Source organism: Moschus berezovskii, chromosome 24 (assembly GCF_049115385.1).
Source record: "Moschus berezovskii isolate FMDL1 chromosome 24, NW_MosBer_1.0, whole genome shotgun sequence".
Lineage (NCBI taxonomy): Eukaryota > Metazoa > Chordata > Mammalia > Artiodactyla > Moschidae > Moschus > Moschus berezovskii.
In genome coordinates, this window is record NC_142483.1 from 36,008,771 (window position 1) to 36,032,696 (window position 23,926).

Consider the following 23,926-nt stretch of genomic DNA (forward strand, 5'->3'; position numbering starts at 1 on the left):
TTTGTGATGACAAGCAAGAGAACTTTTCAAAAACAGAATATCAAAAACATTTTTTGCTTTGGCGAGCCAATTGCCTTGCCTGCCTGTGGCTTCCACATGGGGGTTCAGACTCAAAGCATCAGAGGATCCATCTGTACTTACTATGCAGCACAGCACCTCTTATGGTCCAGAGGTGAGTCTTAATATTTTATACCATTAACTGTGTAGTCCCAATGATGGATTCAGGGCAGATGTTTGATGTTGTGGCATGTTTGGGCTGCTGAATACCATTGTGAATTTCTCTGCTTCTCTTCAACATTTTAATAGTGGTAACAACAATAAATTCCCTTTATTTGATGTTTTAGATAATAATTCACTGAAAGAAAAACAAAAATTGATTTGTTTCTGTAAGGCATAATATTCTCTGCTTTATGAAGAAATAAAAATACTGGCTGTTCAAACTTAATGTGAAGCTTGAGGAAACTCCATGTGTGCCATTAAAAAAAAAAAGAGAGAAACAGAGAGAAACACAGATTTCCCACAGGAGATGAATCTCTGCCTGTTTAGCTCATTGCTGCATTTTCAGCTTCTGGAGCAGTGCTTGGCAGAGTAGTTGCTTAATAAATTAGTGTATAAGGCTTGTTTTCTTTTTTTTTTTTCTTTTTTTTTTTAATTGGAGGCTAATTATTTTACAATATTATATTGGTTGGTTTTGGCATACATTGACATGAATCTGCCCCAGGTGTACATGAGTTCCCCTTCCGAACCCCACTTCCCACCTTGCTCCTCCCCTTATCCTCCCTCTGGGTAATCCCCGCATACCAGCCCCGAGCATCCTGTAACATTCATCGACCCTGAACTGGTGATTCGTTTCACAAATGATAATATACATGTTTCAATGCCATGCTCCCAAATCATCCCACCCTCACCCTCTCCCACAGAGTCCCAAAGACTGTTCTATACATCTGTGTCTCTTTTGCTGTCTCGTATACAGGGTTATCATTTGCATCTTTCTATATTCCCTATATATGCGTTAGTATACTGTATTGGTGTTTTTCTTTCTGGCTTACTTCACTCTGTATAATAAGCTCCAATTTCATCCACCTCATTAGAACTGATTCAAATGCATTCTTTTTAATGGCTGAGTAATACTCCATTGTGTATATGTACCAAAGCTTTCTTATCCATTCATCTGCAGATGGACATCTAGGTTGCTTCCATATCCTGGCTATTATAAACAGTGCTGCAATGAACATTGGAGTACATGTGTCTCTTTCAATTCTGGTTTCCTCGGTGTGTATGCCCAGGAGTGCGATTGCTGGATCATATGGCAGTTCTATTTCCAGTTTTTTGAGGAATCTCCACACTGTTCTCCATAGTGGCTGTACTAGTTTGCATTCCCACCAACAGTGTAGAGGGTTCCCTTTTCTCCACACCCTCTCCAGCATCTATTGCATGTAGACTTTTGGATAGCAGTAAGGGTTGTTTTAAATGTCCATAGTATATTTTGTCTGTTTGCTTGACTTTCTTCAAAATCAGAATTCATGACAAGGATTTGGATGAAGGCAATTTCAGGCAGCACAGTGAAGGAGAAGGGAACTATAAAGGAAAGAGGGAAAACCCACAGAAAGAAAGCTCGAGAGAGGGTTCTCATTACAGTGGGCCCCTCGGAGAAGCTGTATAGAACACACCACATGATTTCCCCATCACAGGGCAAGGAAGCTTGAGGACTTACCTACCAATTCTCTTACTTCCTAGGTTGAGGGTCACTCCTGAGGACATTAAATCCCCAGCTGGCATACCTGGGATGCAAGTCATACTATGCTCATGGAATAAATAAGTCCATAGAGCAGTTTCAGGCAGAGAGACCCAGGTGCTGAAGGTAGCAAGTCATCACCTGTAATTACCTCCCAAAGTGTCAGGTGGCTTCCTAGAGGGGCTGAGGGAATACGGGGGAATCTACAGTGGCTTACAATCATGCCTTAAAAGAATTACATCACTTTTGGTTTTATAAGTGACAGTCATAATGTGAGAAAATTCAAGAATTTGGTTTGGTATTTACATCTATGACAGTTTTAATTTAAAAGGTCATAGAGACTTATCTAATAAGGTAAGAGGATACATAAAAGTTCAAAGATAGCAATTCAGAAATTTTATGTTTTCCATATACCTGGCCCTAGTATTTCTAAGTAAATAGGTTATTTTTCAGTTGCTTCTGATTACTGAATAAGTGATTGGACTGTACTTACTCTACTCTTAAAATAAATACCTAATTGAGACAATTGGACAGTGACCTCTTTGATTAATCATCATGCTGAAGATGATAATTACAGTTTCTACCTGTCTTATAAAAGAATAAGCCTAGGATGCTGGATGGATAACTTGTTCTCTATAGTCACAGACATCTGACATTCAACATCTCAAAAATTTCAAGTAAGAGACACAAGCCAATTTCACTGTAGATTCAGGAGCTGAGAAGTATATAGAGTAGCTATGTTAAGGCAAAGCAATATATAGTCTTGATATTTTATGGCTGTATGAACTATAAGTAAATACAAGGAGACTGATCTGCAGAGACAAGAATGGAACAGAAGCTCAAGGAAAGCAGAGATGACCAAGACCCTGATGATTTACCAGGAATAAAGAAATAGAGAGATGGAGGGAGGGAACAACTGTCTGATGGCCTTCCTGTCCTCAGACAGGTTTCCTATATTTGTTTGCATGAGATTTCTCCTGACAGCTTTCTATCTGTCCCTATTTTTCATTTAGAATGCTTTAAGTAAACTTCTGGCGCTGCCATGAACAGACTATGATTACAGCATAAATTAGAATGTACTAGATCAACTAGACCATTGTGGTAAAAACTGTAGCTCCTTGGGATTTGAAACTTAACTCCAGCAATTAACTGCTAGTTCAGTGACCTTTTGGCAAGTTTTCTTAAGCTTTACATTTAGCATTTCACATGCGGCTTCCATGGTGGTTCAGTGGTAAAGAATCTTCCTGCCAATGAAGGAGATGTAGGTTCAATGGCTGAGTGAGGAAGACCCCCTGGAGAATGAAATGGCAACCCACTCCAGGATTCTTGCCAGGAGAATCCCATGGACAGAGGAACCTTGCAGGCTACAGTCCATGGGGTTGCAAAGAGTCAGACATGACTGAGTGACTAAATGACAGCAATGCAAAATATGCATAATAATAGTACATACTTATTAGGTAAACATATAACTTATTAAGGGCTATTAACATAGTATTTAAACCAGTTACTTACAGCATTTCATTTATTCTCACAATAATCAAATAACGTAATTATTTTAAAAACCATTTTATAGATTTGATTTACTTATCCATTCTTCTTTCCAACAAATGATTATTGAATATCCTTTAAGTATGAGATACTAAGCATATTAAGGAACACTATAAAAATAGCTGAAAAGCAAACTTTTTAGTGTCTCACACTTTATAAATCTAAGAACTAAATTAAAACACAGGCTTATCTAGATTCAAAGCCCAAACGTTATCTTTCAACTACGTGACCACTCTTTCCTTTTATATAAGACAAACTTCCCCTCTGCTCCCAGGTTTGGCTCTCTCTCTCCTGGGCCATGATCTTTTATAACCAAACTTCAGAGGCAATGAGCCAGCATTTGTGCCATAACATTGAGCACATAGACCAATCCTAGTATGATGTGGCGGGAAGGTACCAGAGGAAGCAGTGGATACCATGAACAAGTTCACTGGGGGCTGTTTTAGAGTCTGGCTACCATCTTATTTTTCAGAATAAATCTTAGCCTTTTCTCTCTGAAATTCAATGATCCAACAAAAATGGTCTTATCCTCTCTTCAATTCTGTAAGAAAATATGGTTGACTCTACAAATAGTTATTTTGCATTCACAATTCACTTTAGAGTTATAATTATTTATTAATGCATTAAACATGTATTTGTTTAATACCTGCTTTTTCTGAGCACTGACCTAGTTACTGCAGGAAGACAAGGTCCCTATTCTCCTTATAGTTTAATTTGGAAAAATTGAAATAAATTAAACCAATTACCATTTCTGACAGTGATTAGACCTTTAGGGAAAAAAGTAGAGAGTGATAGGGAGCTACTATTTTAGATTGTTTGTCCAAGAGAGGTTTCCCTAAGAAGGCAGCAGCATGTAGTCAGAAATTTGAATGTCAGAAAGAATCCAGCAATGTGGGGATCTGGAGGAATTTTTCAAGCAGAGGAAACAAAAGGGCAAAGGGTTCTAAAGGGGAGAAAGCTTGTGTTCTGAGAAACATGAAAGAAAAGTATTCACTGAGTTTTCCTGAACAACAGATGAAGTGGAAAGAAGGAGCATAACCTAACCTAACCCTGGTGCGTGTGTTAGTAGCTCAGTCATGTCTGACTCTTTGGGACCCCATGGACTGTAGGCCACCAGGCTCCTCTGTCCATGGAACTCTCCAGGCAAGAATACTTGAGTGGGTGGCCATTCTCTTCTCTAGGGGATGTTCCCAATCCAGGGGTTGAATCCTAGTCTCCTGCATTGCAGGCAGATTCTTTAACCGTCTGAGCCACCAGGGAAAATATAACCCTAACTTCAACTTTAACCCTTCAGTTCAGTTCAGTTCAGTTGCTCAGTCGTGTCCGACTCTTTGCGACCCCATGAATCACAGCACGCCAGGCCCCCCTGTCCATCACCAATTCCCGGAGTTCACTCAAACTCATGTCCATTGAGTCGGTGATGCCATCCAGCCATCTCATTCTCTGTCGTCCCCGTCTCCTCCCACCCCCAATTCCTCCTAGCATCAGACTCTTTTCCAGTGAGTCAACTCGTTGCATGAGGTGGCCAAAGTATTGGAGTTTCAGCTCCAGCATCAGTCCAGGAGGCTTAAATAATTTAGTAAATGATTTAAAGTCACTTTTATTTCTCTGAGTTTATACTGTGTGCCAGCACTGTACTATGCACTGGGAATACAAAAACAAGTCCATTTACTCATTTTTTCATAAGGAAGTCATACACACAATTGCAGTAGGGCAGGGTTTATAAGTATTTTCATGATACATGAACTAATGAGTAAACTCTACATTTAAGAGATTCTTATGATAAGTTATAATGAAATGCAAGCAATTCACTTATTTTTTATGTATTAAATCAACCATTACTTCTTGAGCACTTGTCTATGAGATGCAGATACTTAAAGGGAACCTGAGAGATTCAGCAGAATGAGCCTGAGACTGAAAGCAACAATTTCAACTTTGTCAGAAAGAAGTACTATAACCCAGACCAATTTCATTTATATGAAACTACTACCAGTAGGCGCTTTGTGGCTCTTAAAATCTGGATAAAATCTAACTCACTGTTCTATGGGAGAATCAGTGTTCAGATTCATGTGTATCCCAGTGGACAGTCATTCATTCCAACCAGCACTTACAGCTCCACCTCTATCTCTGCACAGCCTCATACAGTTTTCCTTCTTTTCTTCACCCTGGTTTTGATCCGAGAGTGAATGGAGCTTTTAATTCTGTCTGCCACATAATGCACTTGCTAAACACACTCACATTGTCTTTGGTTTGTAACAAAACACTTATAAAAGTCTAGGGGAGGAAAGATGTATTGACACAAGAACACAAACTACTTTAGGTTGATAGACTTTTTCTGAAAGCCCTTTAGAATTCTGTAAGTTGACTTCCATTTTGTCTCTGTTTCTCTCTCCCCTCTACCTCCCAACCCATCCCTGTTCACTCCTAATACAAACCACCTCTGGTTCTCTCAAAAGTGTCCTGTCTCCTGATCCACCATATCCTCCGGAGTTCAAATGGCCCATTTTCTTAAGTCATCCCCAAACTTCAGGACAGGAGTTTGAGTAAACTCTGGGAGTTGGTGATGGACAGGGAGGCCTGGCCTGCTGCAGTCCATGGAGTCGCAAAGAGTTGGACATGACTGAGGGACTGAACTGAGCTGAAACTCCAGGCATCTGGACATTAACTCTCGGGTTTGAAAAATATTCAGGTATCACATATACTATTATTTATTTTTCCCAATCAAATTGATTTTATATTTTTAAAATATACTTGTTTAAAAGTACATATTTATGATCACTGTATCCAGAAAATTAGTGTCTTTTATGATAAAAAGAAGAAAATTTTAAAGAGCAATGAGCAGGTTTTAAAATTTAAAAAATATATATATTTGTTTGTATGACACTTAAATGCATCACCCATACAACCAAGTATATCTATCCCATATATTACTAATATGTTCCCTGTTCCCCTGTCAAGGTTACTATAAGTAGTTACAAAGGTGAAAGAAGTGAAAGTGCTTGGGAAAACAATGGGATTTTATTTAAATTAGGTGCACACTCTGGCTCTGGCTTCTGCTCTCTCTCTGGTCTCTCCCTTTCTGTCTCTAAATGACAATGCATGCAAAAGTCCTTATCAGTGAACCTCAATTCCCCTGAGGGCTGAGCTGATGAAAGCTGCAAAGAAAATGCAGATTGCATCTGTGACTCCAAAGACCTTGCTCAGAGTAAAACAATTTAATAGGAAAAGAAAAAAAAAAAGTATTTAGCAACAACCATAAAGTCAATCTCCCTAATTCTAGTTGTGGAAGTTCTTGCAAATTGAAATCCATAGAATAAAAACTCTGGTAAACTCAGAGCTTAAGTGTGTGGGAGGTCTTTGAAAAGATTTCATTTCATACTCCATGTAAAAGCAGGAGCAGTAACACATTTTTGCTAGAAGTTCTGCCCCATTTCCTTGAAAACTCTACCTTTTATATTCTACATAGGTTGCAAATTTTGAAATCGAACTTCCCGATTAAACCATCATGATGAATAAAGGGCATATTATGTACTCTGTAGAAGAGGACTCTGGTTGGTGTAGCTATTCATATTCACCCCTCTTACCAAGGAGCCTGGAGCTATACTTCAAGGAAATCACTCCCTTTTACTGTAATGAACATCACAAAAATGGATCAAAAGGGAGAGAAGAGTGAGATTGCTCCTGAAAGGACATAGGTTCACCATATTTTCCACCAAAACTAATACCTCCAGCCCCCTTAGCTGATGACCTGGCACAGGAGCTAATTACAACTGAAGCTCTGCCTGAACTCCCTCAGACCTCTGGGTGGCCAGAGATCAGTTTGGCTTTTTTGCTACCATGTGTGAGGACTTTTGTACCAGGCTAGGGCTTTCTTTCCAAAAAGGCAGGAAGACTTTTGGATAAAAAGAAATTCTGCTCTGCCTTCCTTGCCCCTTCTCCCCTTCCTCTGGTTTTCCCCTCTCCCTCCATGGTATGACCAGAGTGGTATCCTGAAGAGCTGAAAATGCTTCTGGAGTCAGAATTAGGTAGGAGTCCCTTTCTGGACCTCTTCTAGCTTTTCACCCTTGGGTAAGTTATTTAACCTTTCTGAACTTTGGTGTGTTTATTTATAAAATAGTGTCATAGTAGCTATATCTCAAGGACACTGTGAAAATTAAATGTTATGGTGTTTATAAAGTTCCTGTAACTGCAAACTATGTCGATAAATAAGAATTTCCTTCCATTGTGCTGGAAAGTCCCTTTCACTGTGTCCTTCCAAGCTTAGTGGATGCATTCAAATTTTTAACTGAAATCCAGTTAAACCCCAGCATTCTTCGGATTAGCTACTTTGATGGTCAAAATGGAATACTTTCTCGCTGCCATTCATGGTTCCTTAGCAAAATCTTCAAATGTTCATTCTGGAAAAAAGATAACCTTGATCTCTCTCTCTCTCTCTCTCTCACACACACACACACACACACACATTTCAGTTCATTTCTTCCCACATGCTATCAGTTCAGTTCAGTCACTCAATCATGTCCACCTCTTTGCGACCACAAGGACCACAGCACAGCAGGCTTCCCTGTCCATCACCAACTCCCGGAACCTACCCAAACTCACATCCATTGAGTCAGTGATGCCATCCAACCATCTCATCCTCTGTCGTCCCCTCTTCCCACCTTCAATCTTTCCCAGCATCAGGGTCTTTTCCAATGGGTCAGTTCTTCACATCAGGTCTCCAAAGTATGGGAGTTTCAGCTTCAGCATCAGTCCTTCCAATGAATATTCAGGACTGATTTCCTTTAGGATAGACTGGTTGGGTCCCCTTGCTGTGCAAGGAATTCTCAAGAGTCTTCTCCAACACCACATAGTCACCCTTTATTCACCCGAAGATTGATCTCTTCCAGATACTCCTATTTTTTCACTTGAGCAATACTTGTATCATTTATTAATCAAGGAACACAAATAACCTTAATAAATTTCTTTAGAGATTAGAGATTACTGACTAAAAATGTACTGGCGTCGTCCTTCTTGTGGAGTAAAAGGCAGGAAAGTGGGCATTTGCCAAAAGGCACAATCCAAGACCAAGAAAAAGCAGAGTAGCCTAGGATTTTTCTGGCTACTCACTCACGAAGCTGAGAGGTTTATTTCTGCCTCCAGATGGGCTGTGTAGTTTTCTGAGCAGAGAGCTGCAATGACCCTCCATCTAACACTCCTGTCAAGTTGGCGAAACACTCTCTATAGTAAAATGTGATGTGGCAATGCTTGGAATAAAATGCATATGCTTTGAGTTTCAGCCTTGTTTTCTTTCATTAATTCACCGAGTATTTGAGCTGGCCACTGGCTGAGCAGAAAATGGAGTTCCATACTCAGTCTTTAAGAAAATATGTTTTGTTACATCGTCAGACACTGAGATGAGAACAGAAAATGAAACCCATTTAAAATGTCTAAACATCCTTCTTTTGTTGATCATTAACAATACACAGTTCCCAATAACATTTATTTAGTACCTAGCATCTTCTAAAAGTTTCAGAGATATCATATCTCTATTTCTCTGACACAGGTGCTCTTGGGAGCTCCATTTCATTTATTTATTTATTTACTTTTGGCCTTGCAGCTTGTGGGATCTTAATTCCCTTACCAAGGACTGAACCTGAGCCATGGTAATGAAAGTGCCATCTCCTAACCACTGAACCTCCAGTGAATTACCAGTAGCTCTATTTAAAGTGGTGAGAACTAAGATAGAAAGAGACTATAGAATCTGCCCTGTATCAAAGGCTAACACATAGTGGATACAAACTTATATTGGTCCATCCTTCACTTCTGCTTCTCTCTCATTCACCTAGTTTTAACTATAGGAAATGTGCAAATTTAGAAAGCAAGGTGGACAAGTCATGTTTAGAAATTTTGTTTTCAGTCATAGCTTATACTGCTTTTACCATCTTTAGTCATAAAAAATGAGTCCATTTATAGAAATTCAAATCCAGTCTTGAATGTATATTATAATAGACCAATTATTTCATATTTGTGTCCTTGTTCTGTTTATTAAACACTTTTCTCTCTGAAAATCTCGATGCAAAGCCAATAGGGAAAAAATCTATCAGCCCCCTCCTCACTATTATTCTATATATTTTTCTTAAAAAACGATAAGGAAATGGTTTTCAGTAGATTCATTATTCTCAGAAAACCAAAGAACAGCTCACTTGCTCTCTCCATTTATTTCTGAATTTTTATAAAATTCCCTTTACACCAAAAAAGAGAAATTTTAACATGGTTTATAAATGGATTTGACACCAGAATCTCTTAAAGTATCTCTTTACTTCCTGCTTGCATATAACCATTCCAAATTTATGCCCAATATCAAGACTTAGCTATTGCCCCTTTTATAGAATTTGACAGTAGTATTGTGCTTTATTAGGTTATGTCATGTTACTGAGTTGTACTAGGAAACACAGTAATATTGCAACTCTGTAACTGAAAATGTGGTAGAAATCATCTTGAAAATGATGGTGGAAAACGAAACTGGTCTAAGTAGACATATTTTTGTATTCCATTTAATAAAGACCTAGGAAAATTAATTACAGTGCCAAGAATTTCAGCTTATTCAAAACCACCCAAGAAATAGGAAATAATAACAATTTTGGTGTTCTCCATGAGCAGTCCTCTTACAAGGGGCAAGTTAATAGAGATATGAGTTCAGAATCACCTTACTGCCATGTCTTGAGATCCATAAAGAGTTTTTTGATTACAAAAGCTACACATGTTATATCTGGGAATTCAGCAGGACTAATGCAGAACAAGAGAATTATTCTTGATAATTTTCACCAGTTCCCTTTCACTGGGCAAAGTACCAGCTTCTGGAACAGGAAGATGTTTTTCCGTGGGCAGAATCAAGAACATGTACCTCCAATGTGGGAGCTGTATCATGAAGGTGAACAAGTGCTCTTTGCTCCTGTTTACTTCAGCACCAGCTCTTAATGCTGAGGCTTCTTCAGAGGATTTGCAAAGGGGGAAAACAATATTTGATTGGTGGAGACCCAGGAGCAGCATAAAGGAAATCTTAGAGCTGAAAATCAGATTTTATATCCTCAAAGTAATCAAAATTGCTTTTGAGTTGTCGAAAAAGAGAAATTGAGCACTGTTTTTGGTCTGGGGGCAGATCATATGGTCTGTGTCTTGGATTAGATGCTAGTTAGAGAGGCAGTTAAGCGGTTAAACAAATGTACTCTACAGCAATGATATTTGGAATTAAATTTTATTTCCTTTACTTACAAGCACTGTGAAGTAGGATAGATCCATCAATTTCTGAGTTTCATAGGCGGAGCTGGAGGGAGGTGGACTTCTTTGCAGAGGAAAATGGGAAGATTTAGATTTTCCTTGCTCTTCAAAGAGAGGACTGTAGTGGGAACATTATAGAAAACAGAAGAATAGACATAAGTTACAGAAGGAAGGAGCTGAAGAACTTTTGAGAAGTAAATATCTTATATTGGATTTTAAGGTGTTTGGGTCACATATTCCTAAATCAACAAACTTGACAATGAAGAGGCACAAAGTGTGATAATGGTGGTGCTTCAAATTTGTGAGTGTGTGAGCAGGTGTGCATCTCTGCATGGAGGCCAAGATAAGGGGCCGAGTTCCTGCTTTGCAGGGACAGGTGGATGGAGACAAATCAAGAACACGTGAAGGGAAAAGGGGGAAAAAAAAGAAAAGATGCATAGGAGTAAGGATATCAGAAACGGAAAGTGAAAAAGTGAAAGTGTTAGTCACTCAGACTTGTTCAACTCTTAGCAACCCCATGGACTGCAGCCCCTTAGGCTTTTCTGTCCATGAAATTCTCCAAAAGAATACTGAAGTGAGTTGCCATTTCCTTCTCCTGAGGTTAGGGTTAGGATCTTCCCAACTCAGGGATTGAACCCAGGTCTCCTGCATTGACAGGCAGATTCTTTACCATCTGATCCACCAGGGAGCTCTTTCTAAAGCCTGACAACACAGCACTCCCCCACACCAACCCAAGAATTTGCAGAACTCTTTGGAAAAGCATTGAGCTTTTGTGTTGGTTTGTTTGAGCTTGGAGTGGCAGCTTATGCCACTTTATATGCTGCAAGTGGTAGGGACATCCCAGTTAACAACTGGAAAGAATAACAGAATAATATGATGCTTGCAAGAATGAGTCCTGGAACCAGACTTTCTCCTTTTCAGTTCTGCCTTGACAAGTAGAAACTGTGTGGTCTTTAGTCAGTTGCTAATCCACTATGAACCTCAATATTCTCCTTTGTTAAATGATTGTGATATTGGTATCTACATTCTAGGGTCATCATGCAGATTCAATGAAACTGCTTCACTTTGTGTTGGGTACATAGCAGTTATTCTTGATATATGAAAGAATAAAGGAACAATAAAGAAGATTTAAAACACTGTAACAAAGTAATTCATGCATTGCAAATCAAGAAAGATTCAATAAATAGTATTATTTTTACTTTGGATAGCTCAACTACTCTATGTCCTGCTTGAAGCATGGACATTTTCCTGGTGAACATTTTTCCTATCTCTATCTTTTCAAGTGCTGTTCTCTTGGTTGGGGTCAACAAACCCTGGGTACCCACAGACTTCCTCTCAGTTATGAGAGGTGGCAAAACACTGGCCTCCTTCTGTGATGGGGGCTGGCACCGCCAAACATATCCTCTGACTGTGATCCTCAGGTCTTGGCAGCCAATATACAGTTTTCTTGCTTTAATTGGGCTGAGATTCATTCCTACATGTGGCAGCTGCAAAGATGCATTCTCCTTACAATTAGGCATTGCAGCGCTTAGCATTGCTTGGACTTAATTTTAAGTACATTTTGGAGGCCCTTTTCCCTCCACTGCACCTTGGTTGCTCCAGGAGAGAGCATATGGCCCAGTAATTCTTTAAAGCTCATTTTATGGGCCATTCTCAGGCACTTCCTGCTGGCCTTTGGAACACAGCCTTGTTTGTGACTGCATTTTTGCTTATGCTCCTGCCAAATGCTTCCTCCAAAACCAGCAATAAAACCGCAGGATCCGATAAGCCCTGGTCATCAGAATGGCTTAATGAGAGCAACCTCGACAATTGGGGTCTTTAACAGCAACCAGCACGGCAGGACTTGTGCCTTGAGTACCAGGACAGCCTGGGCAGGTCACCTTTGCGGTTTATGGGAATTTCTCCAAATATTATAAAACTTGAGATCATCTCAGGGAATGACCTCACACTAAGCTATTTTTCTCTTAAGCAAAAAAAATGGATAGGACTAAAACAGAAAAGCGTGGTTCTCTCTGGCTTCTCCTTATAGAAGAATAAATCTGGAGTTTATAAAGGTCTTACAGAGCAAAGAAAATTTCACTGGGTTTGTATGACTACCTTCACTGTACATTGCTTCAAAGTAATGTAAATTATATTATGTTGCTGGCTGGCAGAAATGTACTTGAAATACAGGTTGGATACTTAAAATAGATTTTGTTCAAAGTATATTCACGTGAAATGGCACTTAAGGTAAAATTAGATCTTGTCTATGATATCTATGCTATTAAACAGTTTTAAAATCTGAATTATTAATTAAAACCTGTGAACTAGTACTATTTTAAAATGACTGTGTTTTGATTACTAACAGAACTTGGGTGACTTTCAAAAGAAATTGATTTCCTTTTATGTTAGCTAATAGAAACCCCATTGTAATCATAAGAGGCATGAAGAAATTATGTTACAAGTGGATGCTATTTAAGTGGAAGTTAACACAGAATTTATTAAAGTACCCATGGTCTTATCAACAGCGTTTTATAATGGCTTCTGATTAACACTGAAAACATGATTGATGTTAGGGTGAGCATGGAACACTGACAATGGGAAACAGAGAGAACGTAATTGAAAGCTTGTTAATTTCATAGAATCATTCAATTTCTCTCCTTTGTGACAGCTTTTGTTTTTGTGACCATTAAAAAGTCATGACAATTTAATGAGACCTTTCAATGATAACAGTAATGAGAAAAAAATCCTTAAAATTCTCACTTGTTATTACAGATAGAAATAGAAACAATCAATACATTAATTTTTGGTTTTAAATACAGTTTGTTAGTCTGATTCTTAATGAGTCATATGTAAAATGATGCAAACAAGTCTAGTCAGTAATTCACATTAAGTGTCCCAACATGTTATGGACTGACTTAGTTATTCTACAGCCAAAGAAGAAAGGGGGGCGTATTTGTTTAAAAATCCTCTAGAAGAAAAATGCAAGGCACTCTGGTTCCCTGATAGCTCAGTTGGTAAAGAATCCACCTGCAATGCAGGAGACCCTGGTTAGATTCCTGGGTCGGGAAGATCCACTGGAGAAGGGATCGGCTACCCACTTCAGTATTCTTGGACTTCCCTTGTGGTTCAGCTGGTAAAGAATCTGCCTGCAATGTGGGAGACCTGGGTTTATTCCCTGGGTTTGGAAGATCCCCTGGAAAAAGGAAATGCTATCCACTCCAGTATTCTGGCCTAGAGAATTCCATGGACTGTGTAGTCCATGGGGTTGCAAGAGTCGGACATGATTGAGCAACTTTTGCTTTCTAGATCCTAAGCAGGTGTGAGGTTAATGACTGCTGAAGATGAAGGGAAAGGGATTTAGTTGGGAATAAGCAGACTCTATCTTGGAAAAATATTTTCATTATTAAAAGTAGAGCATATATATATATATAAATACATATGAAATTACATATATACATTACATCAGTTCAGTTCAGTTGCTCAGTTGTGTCTGACTCTCTGCGACCCCATGGACTGCAGCATGCCACACTTCCCTGTCAATTGTCAGCTCCCCATTCAACCATCTTATCCTCTGTCGTCCACTTCTCCCACCTTCAATCTTTCCCAGCATCAGGGTCTTTTCCAATGAATCAGTTCTTCACATCAGGTGGCCAAAGTATTGGAGTTTCAGCTTTAACATTAGTCCTTCCAGTGAATATTCAGGACTGATTTTCTTTAGGATTGACGGGTGTGATCTCCTTGCAGTCCAAGGGACTCTCAAGAGTCTTCTCCAACACCACAGTTCAAAAGGATCAGTCCTTTGGTGCTCAACTTTCTTTATAGTCCAACTTTCACATCCATACATGACTATTGCAAAAAACACAGCTTTGACTAGATGAACCTTTGTTGGCAAAGTAATGTCTCTGCTTTTTAATATGCCATCTAGGTTGGTCATAGCTTTTCATCCAAGGAGCAAGCGTCTTTTAATTTTGTGACTGCAGTCACCATCTGCAGTGATGTTGGAGTCCAAAAAAATAAAATCTGTCACTGTTCCCACTGCTTCCCCATCTATTAGCCATGAAGTGATGAGACTGGATGCTATGATCTTAGTTTTCTGAATGTTGAGTTTTAAGCCAACTTTTTCACTCTCCTCTTTCACTTTCATCAAGAGGCTCTTTAGTTCCTCTTCACTTTTTGCCATAAGGTGGTGTCATCTGCATATCTGAGGTTATTGATATTTCTCCCGGCAATCTTGATTCCAGCTTGTGCTTCTTCCAGCCCACCGTTCCTCATGATGTACTCTGCATCTAAGTTAAATAAGCAGGGTGACAATATGCAGCCTTGATGTACTCCTTTCTCTATTTGGAACAGTCTGTTGTTCCATGTCTAGTTCTAACTGTTGCTTCTTGACCTGCATACAGATTTCTCAAGAGGCAGGTCAGGTGGTCTGGTATTCCCATCTCTTGAAGAATTTTCCACAGTTTGTTGTGATCCACACAGTCAAAGGCTTTGGTGTAGTCAATAAAGCAGAAGTAGATGTTTTTCTGGAGCTCTCTTGCTTTTTCGATGATCCAGCAGATGTTGCCAATTTGATCTCTGGTTCCTCTGCCTTTTCTAAAACTCGCTTGAACGTCTGGAAGTTCACGATTCACATATTGCTGAAGCCTGGCTTGGAGAATTTTGAGCATTACATTACTAGTGTGTGAGATGAGTGCAATTGTGCAGTCGTTTGAGCATTCTTTGGCATTGCCTTTCTTTGGGATTGGAATGAAAACTGACCTTTTCCAGTCCCATGGCCACTGCTGAGTGTTCCATATTTGCTGGTGTGTTGAATGCAGCACTTCCACAGCGTCATCTCTCAGGCTCTGAAGTGGCTCCGCTGGAGCTCTGTCACCGGCACCTGCTTTGCCGCCGTCTGGCTCCTTCTCTGTGGGGTCTCTGGGTCCTGGTACCCACCAGGCTAGGGTGAGCCTCTGAGCGTCTCTGGCGGGTAAGGGGTTTGATTCCAAATGTGATTTCATCCCTCCTACTGTCTTGCTGGGGCTTCTCCTTTGCCCTTGGACGTGGGTTATCTTTTTTTGGTGGGAGCCAACATTTTCCAGTCAATGGTTGTTCAACAGCGAGTTGTAGTTTTGGAGTTCTCGCAGCAGATGAGTGTGCATCCTTCTACTCTGCCATCTTACACATGTCCTTCACTATGTATTATTTGTGTATACATATATATGAAATTTACACATCAGGTCTAGTGATTTATTTTTTTAATTGTTACTCATGAGCAGGAAACAAAGTATACAAAAAGAACACTCATTTGGGAAATAATACTTGGAGAGATAAAGAGTGTGAGAAATACAATTATATTTCTCACACCATTGGCCATCTAGATGGTGTTAACACTTGGTGTGTAGATGGAGAACGACAAATCTTTTGGATATTTCCTCTCAAACATAATAGGTGAAAGTTCACAAAATGTGAGTTTCTACTTTCTCTATTCAGCTGCAAAAGATGTCTGGGAAAAGTATCTTTGGTTAGAAAAGTGTAGTATTTATTCTATAAACCTATAAACCTAGTACTGTGAAAGAAAGGACAGTAGATTTTGGTAGACAACTAGCAGTCTCTACAACACTTATTACAACATGTAGATCATATTTATATGTATGTGTATATATATGTGTGTGTGTTTTGTTACATGTTTTGTAATTGGTCTTCTACTTTTACCTTTAGTGAATATAATAAGGGCAAAGTCTATGTCTGCTTTATTTACTTACATCCTTTACCCTTAATACCCTTTCTATCTTTTAGTAGGTACTCAATACAAATTTGTTAAATCACTGACTGAATGAATGAATACAAGTGATTTTCCAGGCAAAGAAACTAAAATTCAGATATACAGTTTAGCCCTTTCTAGAGACTGGGTGACCATTTTCTAGGAATGTTGAATGATTTATAACTCAGATGGATAGCTTAACAAAACAGTTAGTAAGCTCTCTTCCAAAACTGAATGTCTATGATTCTTCGGTGTTGTAGGAAATTACAACACTCCAAATAGGACCATGAAGCTGCTTTGTGAAGGAGCAGATCAAGAGAAATTAGAAGGTTTACCTTTTTTCTTGTTGGTTCAATCAGATATAATTATTTCCAAGCTAAGCTCTCACAGGCTTCATCCCCATATCAAAATGGTTAGGTTAAAGCGTCTGCCTCCAATGCGGGAGACCCGGGTTCAATCCCTGGGTCGGGAAGATCCCCTGGAGAAGGAAACGGTAACCCACTCCAGTATTCTTGCCTGGAGAATCCCATGGACGGAGAAGCCTGGTAGGCTACAGTCCACGGGGTCGCATAGAGTCGGACACGACTGAGCGACAGAACGGAACGGAATCTAAAATGCTAGAAGATTGCAGCAAAATTGCCGCATACCTGTTTTAAATCATGCCTTCCTTGGGCAGGAAAAGTAAATATGTGCTGTGTTTAAAAGATTTTCTGTTGAGCTTCAGGCTGCCTGGGAGAATAAAACAGATAGTGAGTTATGTTAATAAATGTCTTTATCATATATTCTGCATAGTTGTATTAAAATTAGAAAAAGGAAAGACAAAATTTTGAGAGGTATAACCAGTGTACATCAATTGATTATCAACTAAATCTTCTGGTCAGACAAGTGTGAGTGTTCATTGTTGTTGCCAGTTTTTTCTTCCTAAAATTTTGTTCTGCAAAACAATTAGTTCTAAACCTGCTTTTCTGTTTTTCAAGATATTGAAGACTTTGAAACCAAAACAAGAAGCACAGTGTCCGTCCGCGAAGGTCAAGGTGTGGTGCTTCTCTGTGGTCCACCACCACACTTTGGAGGTATGGTTACTTTTGGTCACACCATTAATTTGGCCACTCAGGGAATAAAGTAGGCATAGTAGTCCTTAGTGCCAGTGGTAGCCCTCCATCAAATCTAAGGGACTATGAAAGTTTTTCTGGCTCATCCTGCTGCATCAAGTCCTAATCCAAATCTTTTCTTTTAAAAACACGTATTCAATTACTCACTTAACAGATATGTCCTTAAAGAGACACAGTATGACCCTGTACACATGTGTGAGCATTGGGGGTTTGCAGTGAAATGATCACAGCTGTAATCTGTGGTCACCCTACATGACAAAGAATGATTTGTTTAACCTTTTTAGGCTCAATTTCCTCAGCTGTAAAGTAGAGGTATTAACTGATGACTATACTATAGGACAGTCATGAGTGTTAAATGAGCTAATGAAAATGTGAAAAGTGAAGTCACTCAGTTGCGTCCAACTCTTCGCGACCCCATAGCCCACCAGGCTCCTCCATCCATGAAATTTCCCAGGCAAGAGTACTGGAGTGGGTTGCCATTCCCTTCTCCAGGGGTTCTTCCTGACCCAGGGATCGGACCCAGGGATCGAACCCGGGTCTCCCGCATTGTGGGCAGACACTTTTACCGTCTGAGCCACCAGGGAAGCCCGAGCTAATGAATGTAAACCAATTAATTTAACGGCCAGTGTTTTATTTTTTTTAAAAAGCTAGGACTGTTATTTTATTTTTATTATTGGGTTCCACGGAGAAGCAAATTCCAACAGTTGTTCTGAAAACCTCAGGTTAACTATTGGAAGAGGAAAGTTGCCCCTTTAATTAGAAGAAAATGTTAGGGGACACCAAATCATATTATCTCCTGGCAATGGTGAAAGTCAAGCAGTAAATGCCATTCTCTGCTTTGGAAAAATCTGGATTAACCGGTGAATTACCCAGTTGCCAGGGATCTAAACCACCCACTGATTCTCAACCCACTGGGGCTGCAATTTCTTAAAATCTGGGCGGTTTGGTACAATTTGGTAGATTCTCAGACAACTATGATCCTGGAGGAAGTCAGTGTAAAGATATTCATAAAGTCATTTCAGTTAGTACAATCCAATCTCACACTATGTTATGAAAGTGAGTCTCTTACTCATGTCCTACTCTTTGCGACCCCACGGACGATACAGCCCCTGGAATTCTCCAGGCCAGAATACTAAAGTGGGCAGCCTTTCCCATCTCCAGGGGATCTTCCCAACCCAGACATCCAACCCGGGTCTCCCACATTGCAGGCAGATTCTTTACCAGCTGAGCCACAAGGGAAGCCCAAGAATACTGGAGTGGGTAGCCCATCTCTTCTCCAGGGGAATCTTTGCAACCCAGGAGTTGAACTGGGGCCTCCTGCATTGCAGGTGGCTTCTTTACCAACTGAGCTATGAAGGGAAAGCCACACTATGTTGTAGTTCAGTTCAGTTCAGTCAGTCGTGTCTGACTCTTTGCAACCCCATGGACTGCAGCACGCCAGGCTTCCCTGTCCATCACCAACTCCTGAGGTCTGCTCAAACTCACGTCCATTAAGTCAGTGATGCCATCCAACCATTTCATCCTGTCCTCCCCTTCTCCTCTTGCCTTTAATCTTTCCCAGCATCAGGGTCTTTTCCAAGGAGTCAGTTCTTAGCATCAGGTGGCCAAAGTATTGGAATTTCAGCTTTAGCATCAGTCCTTCCAATGAATATTCAGGACTGATTTTCTTTAGGATGGACTGGTTGGATCTCCTTGCAGGCCAAGGAACTCTCAAGAGTCTTCTCCAACACCACAGTTCAAAAGCATCAATTCTTTGGTGCTCAGCCTTCTAGCCCAACTCTCACATCCATACATGACTACTGGAAAAATCATAGCTTTGACTAGACAGACCTTTGTTGGCAAAGTAATGTCTCTTCTTTTTAATATGCTGTCTAGGTTGGTCATAGCTTTTCATCCAAGGAGCAAGCGTCTTTTAATTTCATGGCTGCAGTCACCATCAGCAGTGATTTTGGAGCCAAAAATCACCACATGAAAATAAAATATGTCACTTTTTCCATTGTTTCCCTATCTATCTGCCATGAAGTGATAGGACCAGATGCCATGATCTTGGTTTCTTGAAATAATGTTATAGTTAGTTTAATAATAATAGCAAGCACTTACACAGTACAGATCTACATACTTTATATGTATTAGATTTTTAAATCTATAGAACTACTAGTCGAGGGAGATACTATGATGTTTCTTGTTTTATGGTTGAGAACACTAAGATACAGAGGGGGTAAGTAAATGGCCCAGTGTCATGAACCTTGAAAGCATGAAGCCAGGCTTCAAATACATGCAGTCTGGATCCCAGACCCTGGATAGATCCTAATCACCAATGTCTCTTATAACTGACTTCCACTTTAGAACAGGAGGATTTTTGGAAATGGACACATTTTAAGAAATAAGTGAAAATAACTTTTCTTCTAATATTAAAAAATATTATTTATGATCTTTTAAAAACTTGAAGTTATTTTTGCCATTACTTTCAGTTTCATACAATCTTGTGAAATGCTAATACAAAAAGAAAAACCCTAATTGAGAGTTAGCAATATTTTTATTCAATATTATTAGAGTGGTATGTCACTATGATCACTAGCAATATTAGGGAAGAGTTACAATACTTTCAGTGTTAACTGATAAAATGATATTATTCCAGAGCATGCAAAAATTTGATAGTGCTTATATTTTAACAATTTTTTAAAAAAAGTGAAAGTGAAGTCACTCAGTCATGTCCAACTCTTTGCGACCCCATGGACTGCTGCCAGGCTCCTCCGTCCATTGGATTCTCCAGGCAAGAATACTGGAGTGGGCTGCCATTTCCTTTTCCAGGGGATTTTCCCAACACAGAGATTGAACCTGGGTCTCCTGCACTGCAGGCAGACTCTTTACCATCTGAGCCACCAGGGGCTCCATTTTTTAACAATAGGAAGGTTATTTTCCAGTACTATAATCTAAGACAAAACATGCAAATCGTGTTTGTTCGTACTTTCGGTCTACATCATTTTATACTCTAACATTGGTCAAAGAGTCTTGACAGAATCATAGACTAGTTCCAACTTTGTTTACTCTAAATAGGAACAGCAGACAGGTGAAATATTTTAATTTCATGGAATTAAATGAATGTCATATATTTTTAAAAGGCAGTAAAGTAGGAGAAGCTTTCCCTGGTCACCTACCAATGAAGAAGCATATGTTGATTTTTTTTTTCTTTTTTTAAAATTTTAATTGGAGGCTAATTACTTTACAATATTATGGTGGGTTTTTGCTATACATTCACATGAATCAGCCATGGGTGTACATGTGTTCCCCATCCTGACCCTCCCTCCCACCTCCCTCCCCATCCCACCCCTCAGGGTCATCCCAATGCACCAGCCCTGAGCATCCTGCCTCATGTATCAAACTTTTAAAGCATGTAAAGCTTTCATTATAACAGTGCCTGTTTAATGTCATGAAATTAACTCATATATATACAAAACCTACCTGAAATTGTCCATTATAACTGAATAATGAGTACCTATTGCATGCAAATTATGACAAATTTGACTGATACCAAATTCCGTTATGCAATATATAATGCTCCAGCAGGATTCCAAAGGCATTTGTCAATATTGACTTCATCTAGGTATTATAAGGATTTTCTTCTAAGAGCTATGGCTTTCTCATATCTACAATGACAGGAATGCTGGAATACTATTCTTTTTCCCTTCATATTTCTCTCAGATTAGAACTGAGGGGAATATTGACACCATTTGCTCCAATTATACAAAGAATTATTAATCATTAAAGTATTAATAGAGTAATTGATTTTTAAAATATTAATAATGGCAATAATAACTACTTGTTGTTGAATTGTTACCCTCAGCAAGCACTATAAGGCTTTCCATTTATTTTCTCATTCTCACTATGCCAATAATTAAGAATTATAATTTTAAAATAAGAAAATTGAGACTCAGTCTAAGTAAATCAGTTTTCAGTTAGTAAATAAAGACAAGATTCCAATCCAGAACTTTCTGACTTCAAAAATTGCCAATGGATAGTCTCTGTGGTTAATTCTTCAACCTCAAGTTGAATAAATAACAAGTTATTTATTAGTTTCAAGAATCTTATACCTCTAAGCTTGCTAAAAGCCCTGAGAGTGTCTTTAACTACGTCATTAAAACAATTCATTACTCTTCTTCTTTATTCCTCACCTTTTTGTGAGGGTGAATTGTGCAAAGGAAAACCTCAAGAAAGAAAAGAAATGTATTTGTCAGATAAGCTTTAAATTACATTAGTGGACAGCTAGTTGAAAGTGGGCCAACTCTACAGACAGACATTGTCTATCTTTGTAATTTTCCTTGTATTATACACACACACACACACACACACACACATATATAATTTTAAGCTCATTCAGGTGGTTGGGTGAGTTCATTTCTTTACAGTTGTACGCCTAAGGTCCCCATCTCCTTTCTGGCCAGCTGTCAAGGGCCACTCTCATCTTATAGAAGCTGCCCACGCTTCTTGCCACATGCCTCTACATTTTCAAAACCAGCAACAGAGAATCTCCTTTGCATCAATTCCCTGTAATACTTCAAATCTCTCTAGCCCTATCCAGTCCCAGGAAGGGCTCATCTGAATAGGTCAGCACCATCAAAGATAAAGCCACTTTTCCAAGTCAACTGTGCCATCTACTCTAACATAAACTTGAAAGTGAGGGCTCACCATATTCATAAATCCCATCATACTCAGATAGTGGGAAAGGGTCAATGGGGGTTATTTTAGAATTCTGTCAGCCATAATTCACTTTCCTTCCTTTATTTCCATCTCTCTAAAGGCTCCATATTTGCCTGCACACCTGGCAGTCATAAAGACATGCCCTAGAAGTATACCAACTGGGGCAGACAGAGTCAGCAGGGCAAGACGGAGCAAATGTTGGCAAGGCCAAATTTATTTTTATATCCAGTATGTGAATAGTAAAGACTCGCTGTAAATATTAATAAAGCTTCTCATAAAGAAAGGTGATATAGACTCCATAGTTATAGAAGGCCATATTAGCTGAAATTCTCATACCATTTTTTGAAAAATTTGGTTCTGTTGTATGTGCACCTGGTATGTATGTTCTATGTACCTAGTCCACAGCAGTGAATCCCTCAAGGTGTTCAGTAACAAGTGAAAAATCATATTAAATGTGAAATCAGAACATCCTGAATTCTTCATGCTTTCTTTCTAGTGTGTTCACAAAAAACTTGCAATTTTTTTCTTAACAAGGCCTGTCAAATGTATTTCAGTCTGTTTTATATATTGCTTTAAAAAAAAAAAAACTTTGGGAGAGGAAGAAAAGTATCAACTAGGCTGAACACTAGAAATTTACCCAACAAAGAATAGCTCCAGGATCCAAACAAACAAACAAAAAAAAGTGTGTAAATGGATTTCCCATGAAAATAACTGGTCAACTCAATGAAACAGTAGAATAATCGGCATAAACCAAACTGAAGCAGTGCTGTTATATGGATGTCCTTTCTTCCAAATAAACCACAGGAGATCTGAGTAGACATTCTTATGGATGTTTCCTACACAATTTTTAAGACAACAACAAATGCAGATCTAGGAAGGGAGGATTTACAGATAAAGTTTATTTTAGGAGAAAAGTACCCACAGTGGAAAAGAAGAGAAACCTAGGCAATAATACCAGAACACAAAATTGGCACGTTCTGCTGTATCTTTTAGAAATGTGATTTTTGGAAACACAACAGGAACCATTTGCTCTACTCTGTGGAGATAAGTGTATTTTCTTCCGTAATTCTACTTCCTTAGCAGAGATAAGCTCCTTGAATGTGACTGAATATATGCCAGTAGAGACGGACTCATTCTTCCTTTCCGCCCTCCTAACATATGACTTCAAAATACTTCAGAGAAATGTCAGTTACAATGAAGGTGTGGTGGAAGAAACACACTGGATTGAAACATTCATTCCCCAATAGACCTCATTTTCCTTTCTCCTAAACTCGCTGGTAGTCTATGACTTCATTTATCTTCACACAATATTTTACAATCCCTTCCATTATCTCTTATATGTTTTATCCTTAATTTGGATATACACCTCAGAAAAATACAATTCTCCTACTTGTCTCTTGGTTCTTGGCAGAACTAAAATTTGGATGGTCAACTAAATAAAACGCTTTTCTTTCCTCCATGATGTCTTTAGAGAATTCTAAGGTCATTCCTAGAAACACAGATTCATGTGACAAAAAATGGCAATATAACATTTATTTTACTTATTCATATGGGGAAGGGGATCACAGCTTTGGAATGGCCTTTGAACTTTTATGCAGAAAAGTCTCTGCCTCTTGAGATCTCACTCAGCTCAAGGGTGAGCTTTTGTTAACATCCTTCATCACCTGTAACAAAGATTCTGCACAAGTCAGTTTGAAAGAGGACTGAAAATGGAGTTTCCTCTGAATTTTTAAAATGAACAAAAAACTCTTGAAGCAAAAGCTATTGGATGAATCTGAAAATAAGCAGTCAATAGATCTTCATGAGTGCAGTGAATGAGTCTGGCCTCACATGAAATTTTGTTTAAAAATG

The 23,926-nt window shown here is 39.0% G+C and overlaps 1 protein-coding gene across 1 annotated transcript in view; it reads left to right on the forward strand.

Annotated features, from left to right (window-relative positions):
- CNTN6 (contactin 6) overlaps positions 1-23,926 on the forward strand; it is a 195,912-nt gene that overhangs the window by 43,263 nt on the left and 128,723 nt on the right. Inside the window, 1 exon segment of the mRNA XM_055413365.2 lies at positions 17,243-17,338. Coding sequence (XP_055269340.2) covers positions 17,243-17,338 — 96 coding nt within the window.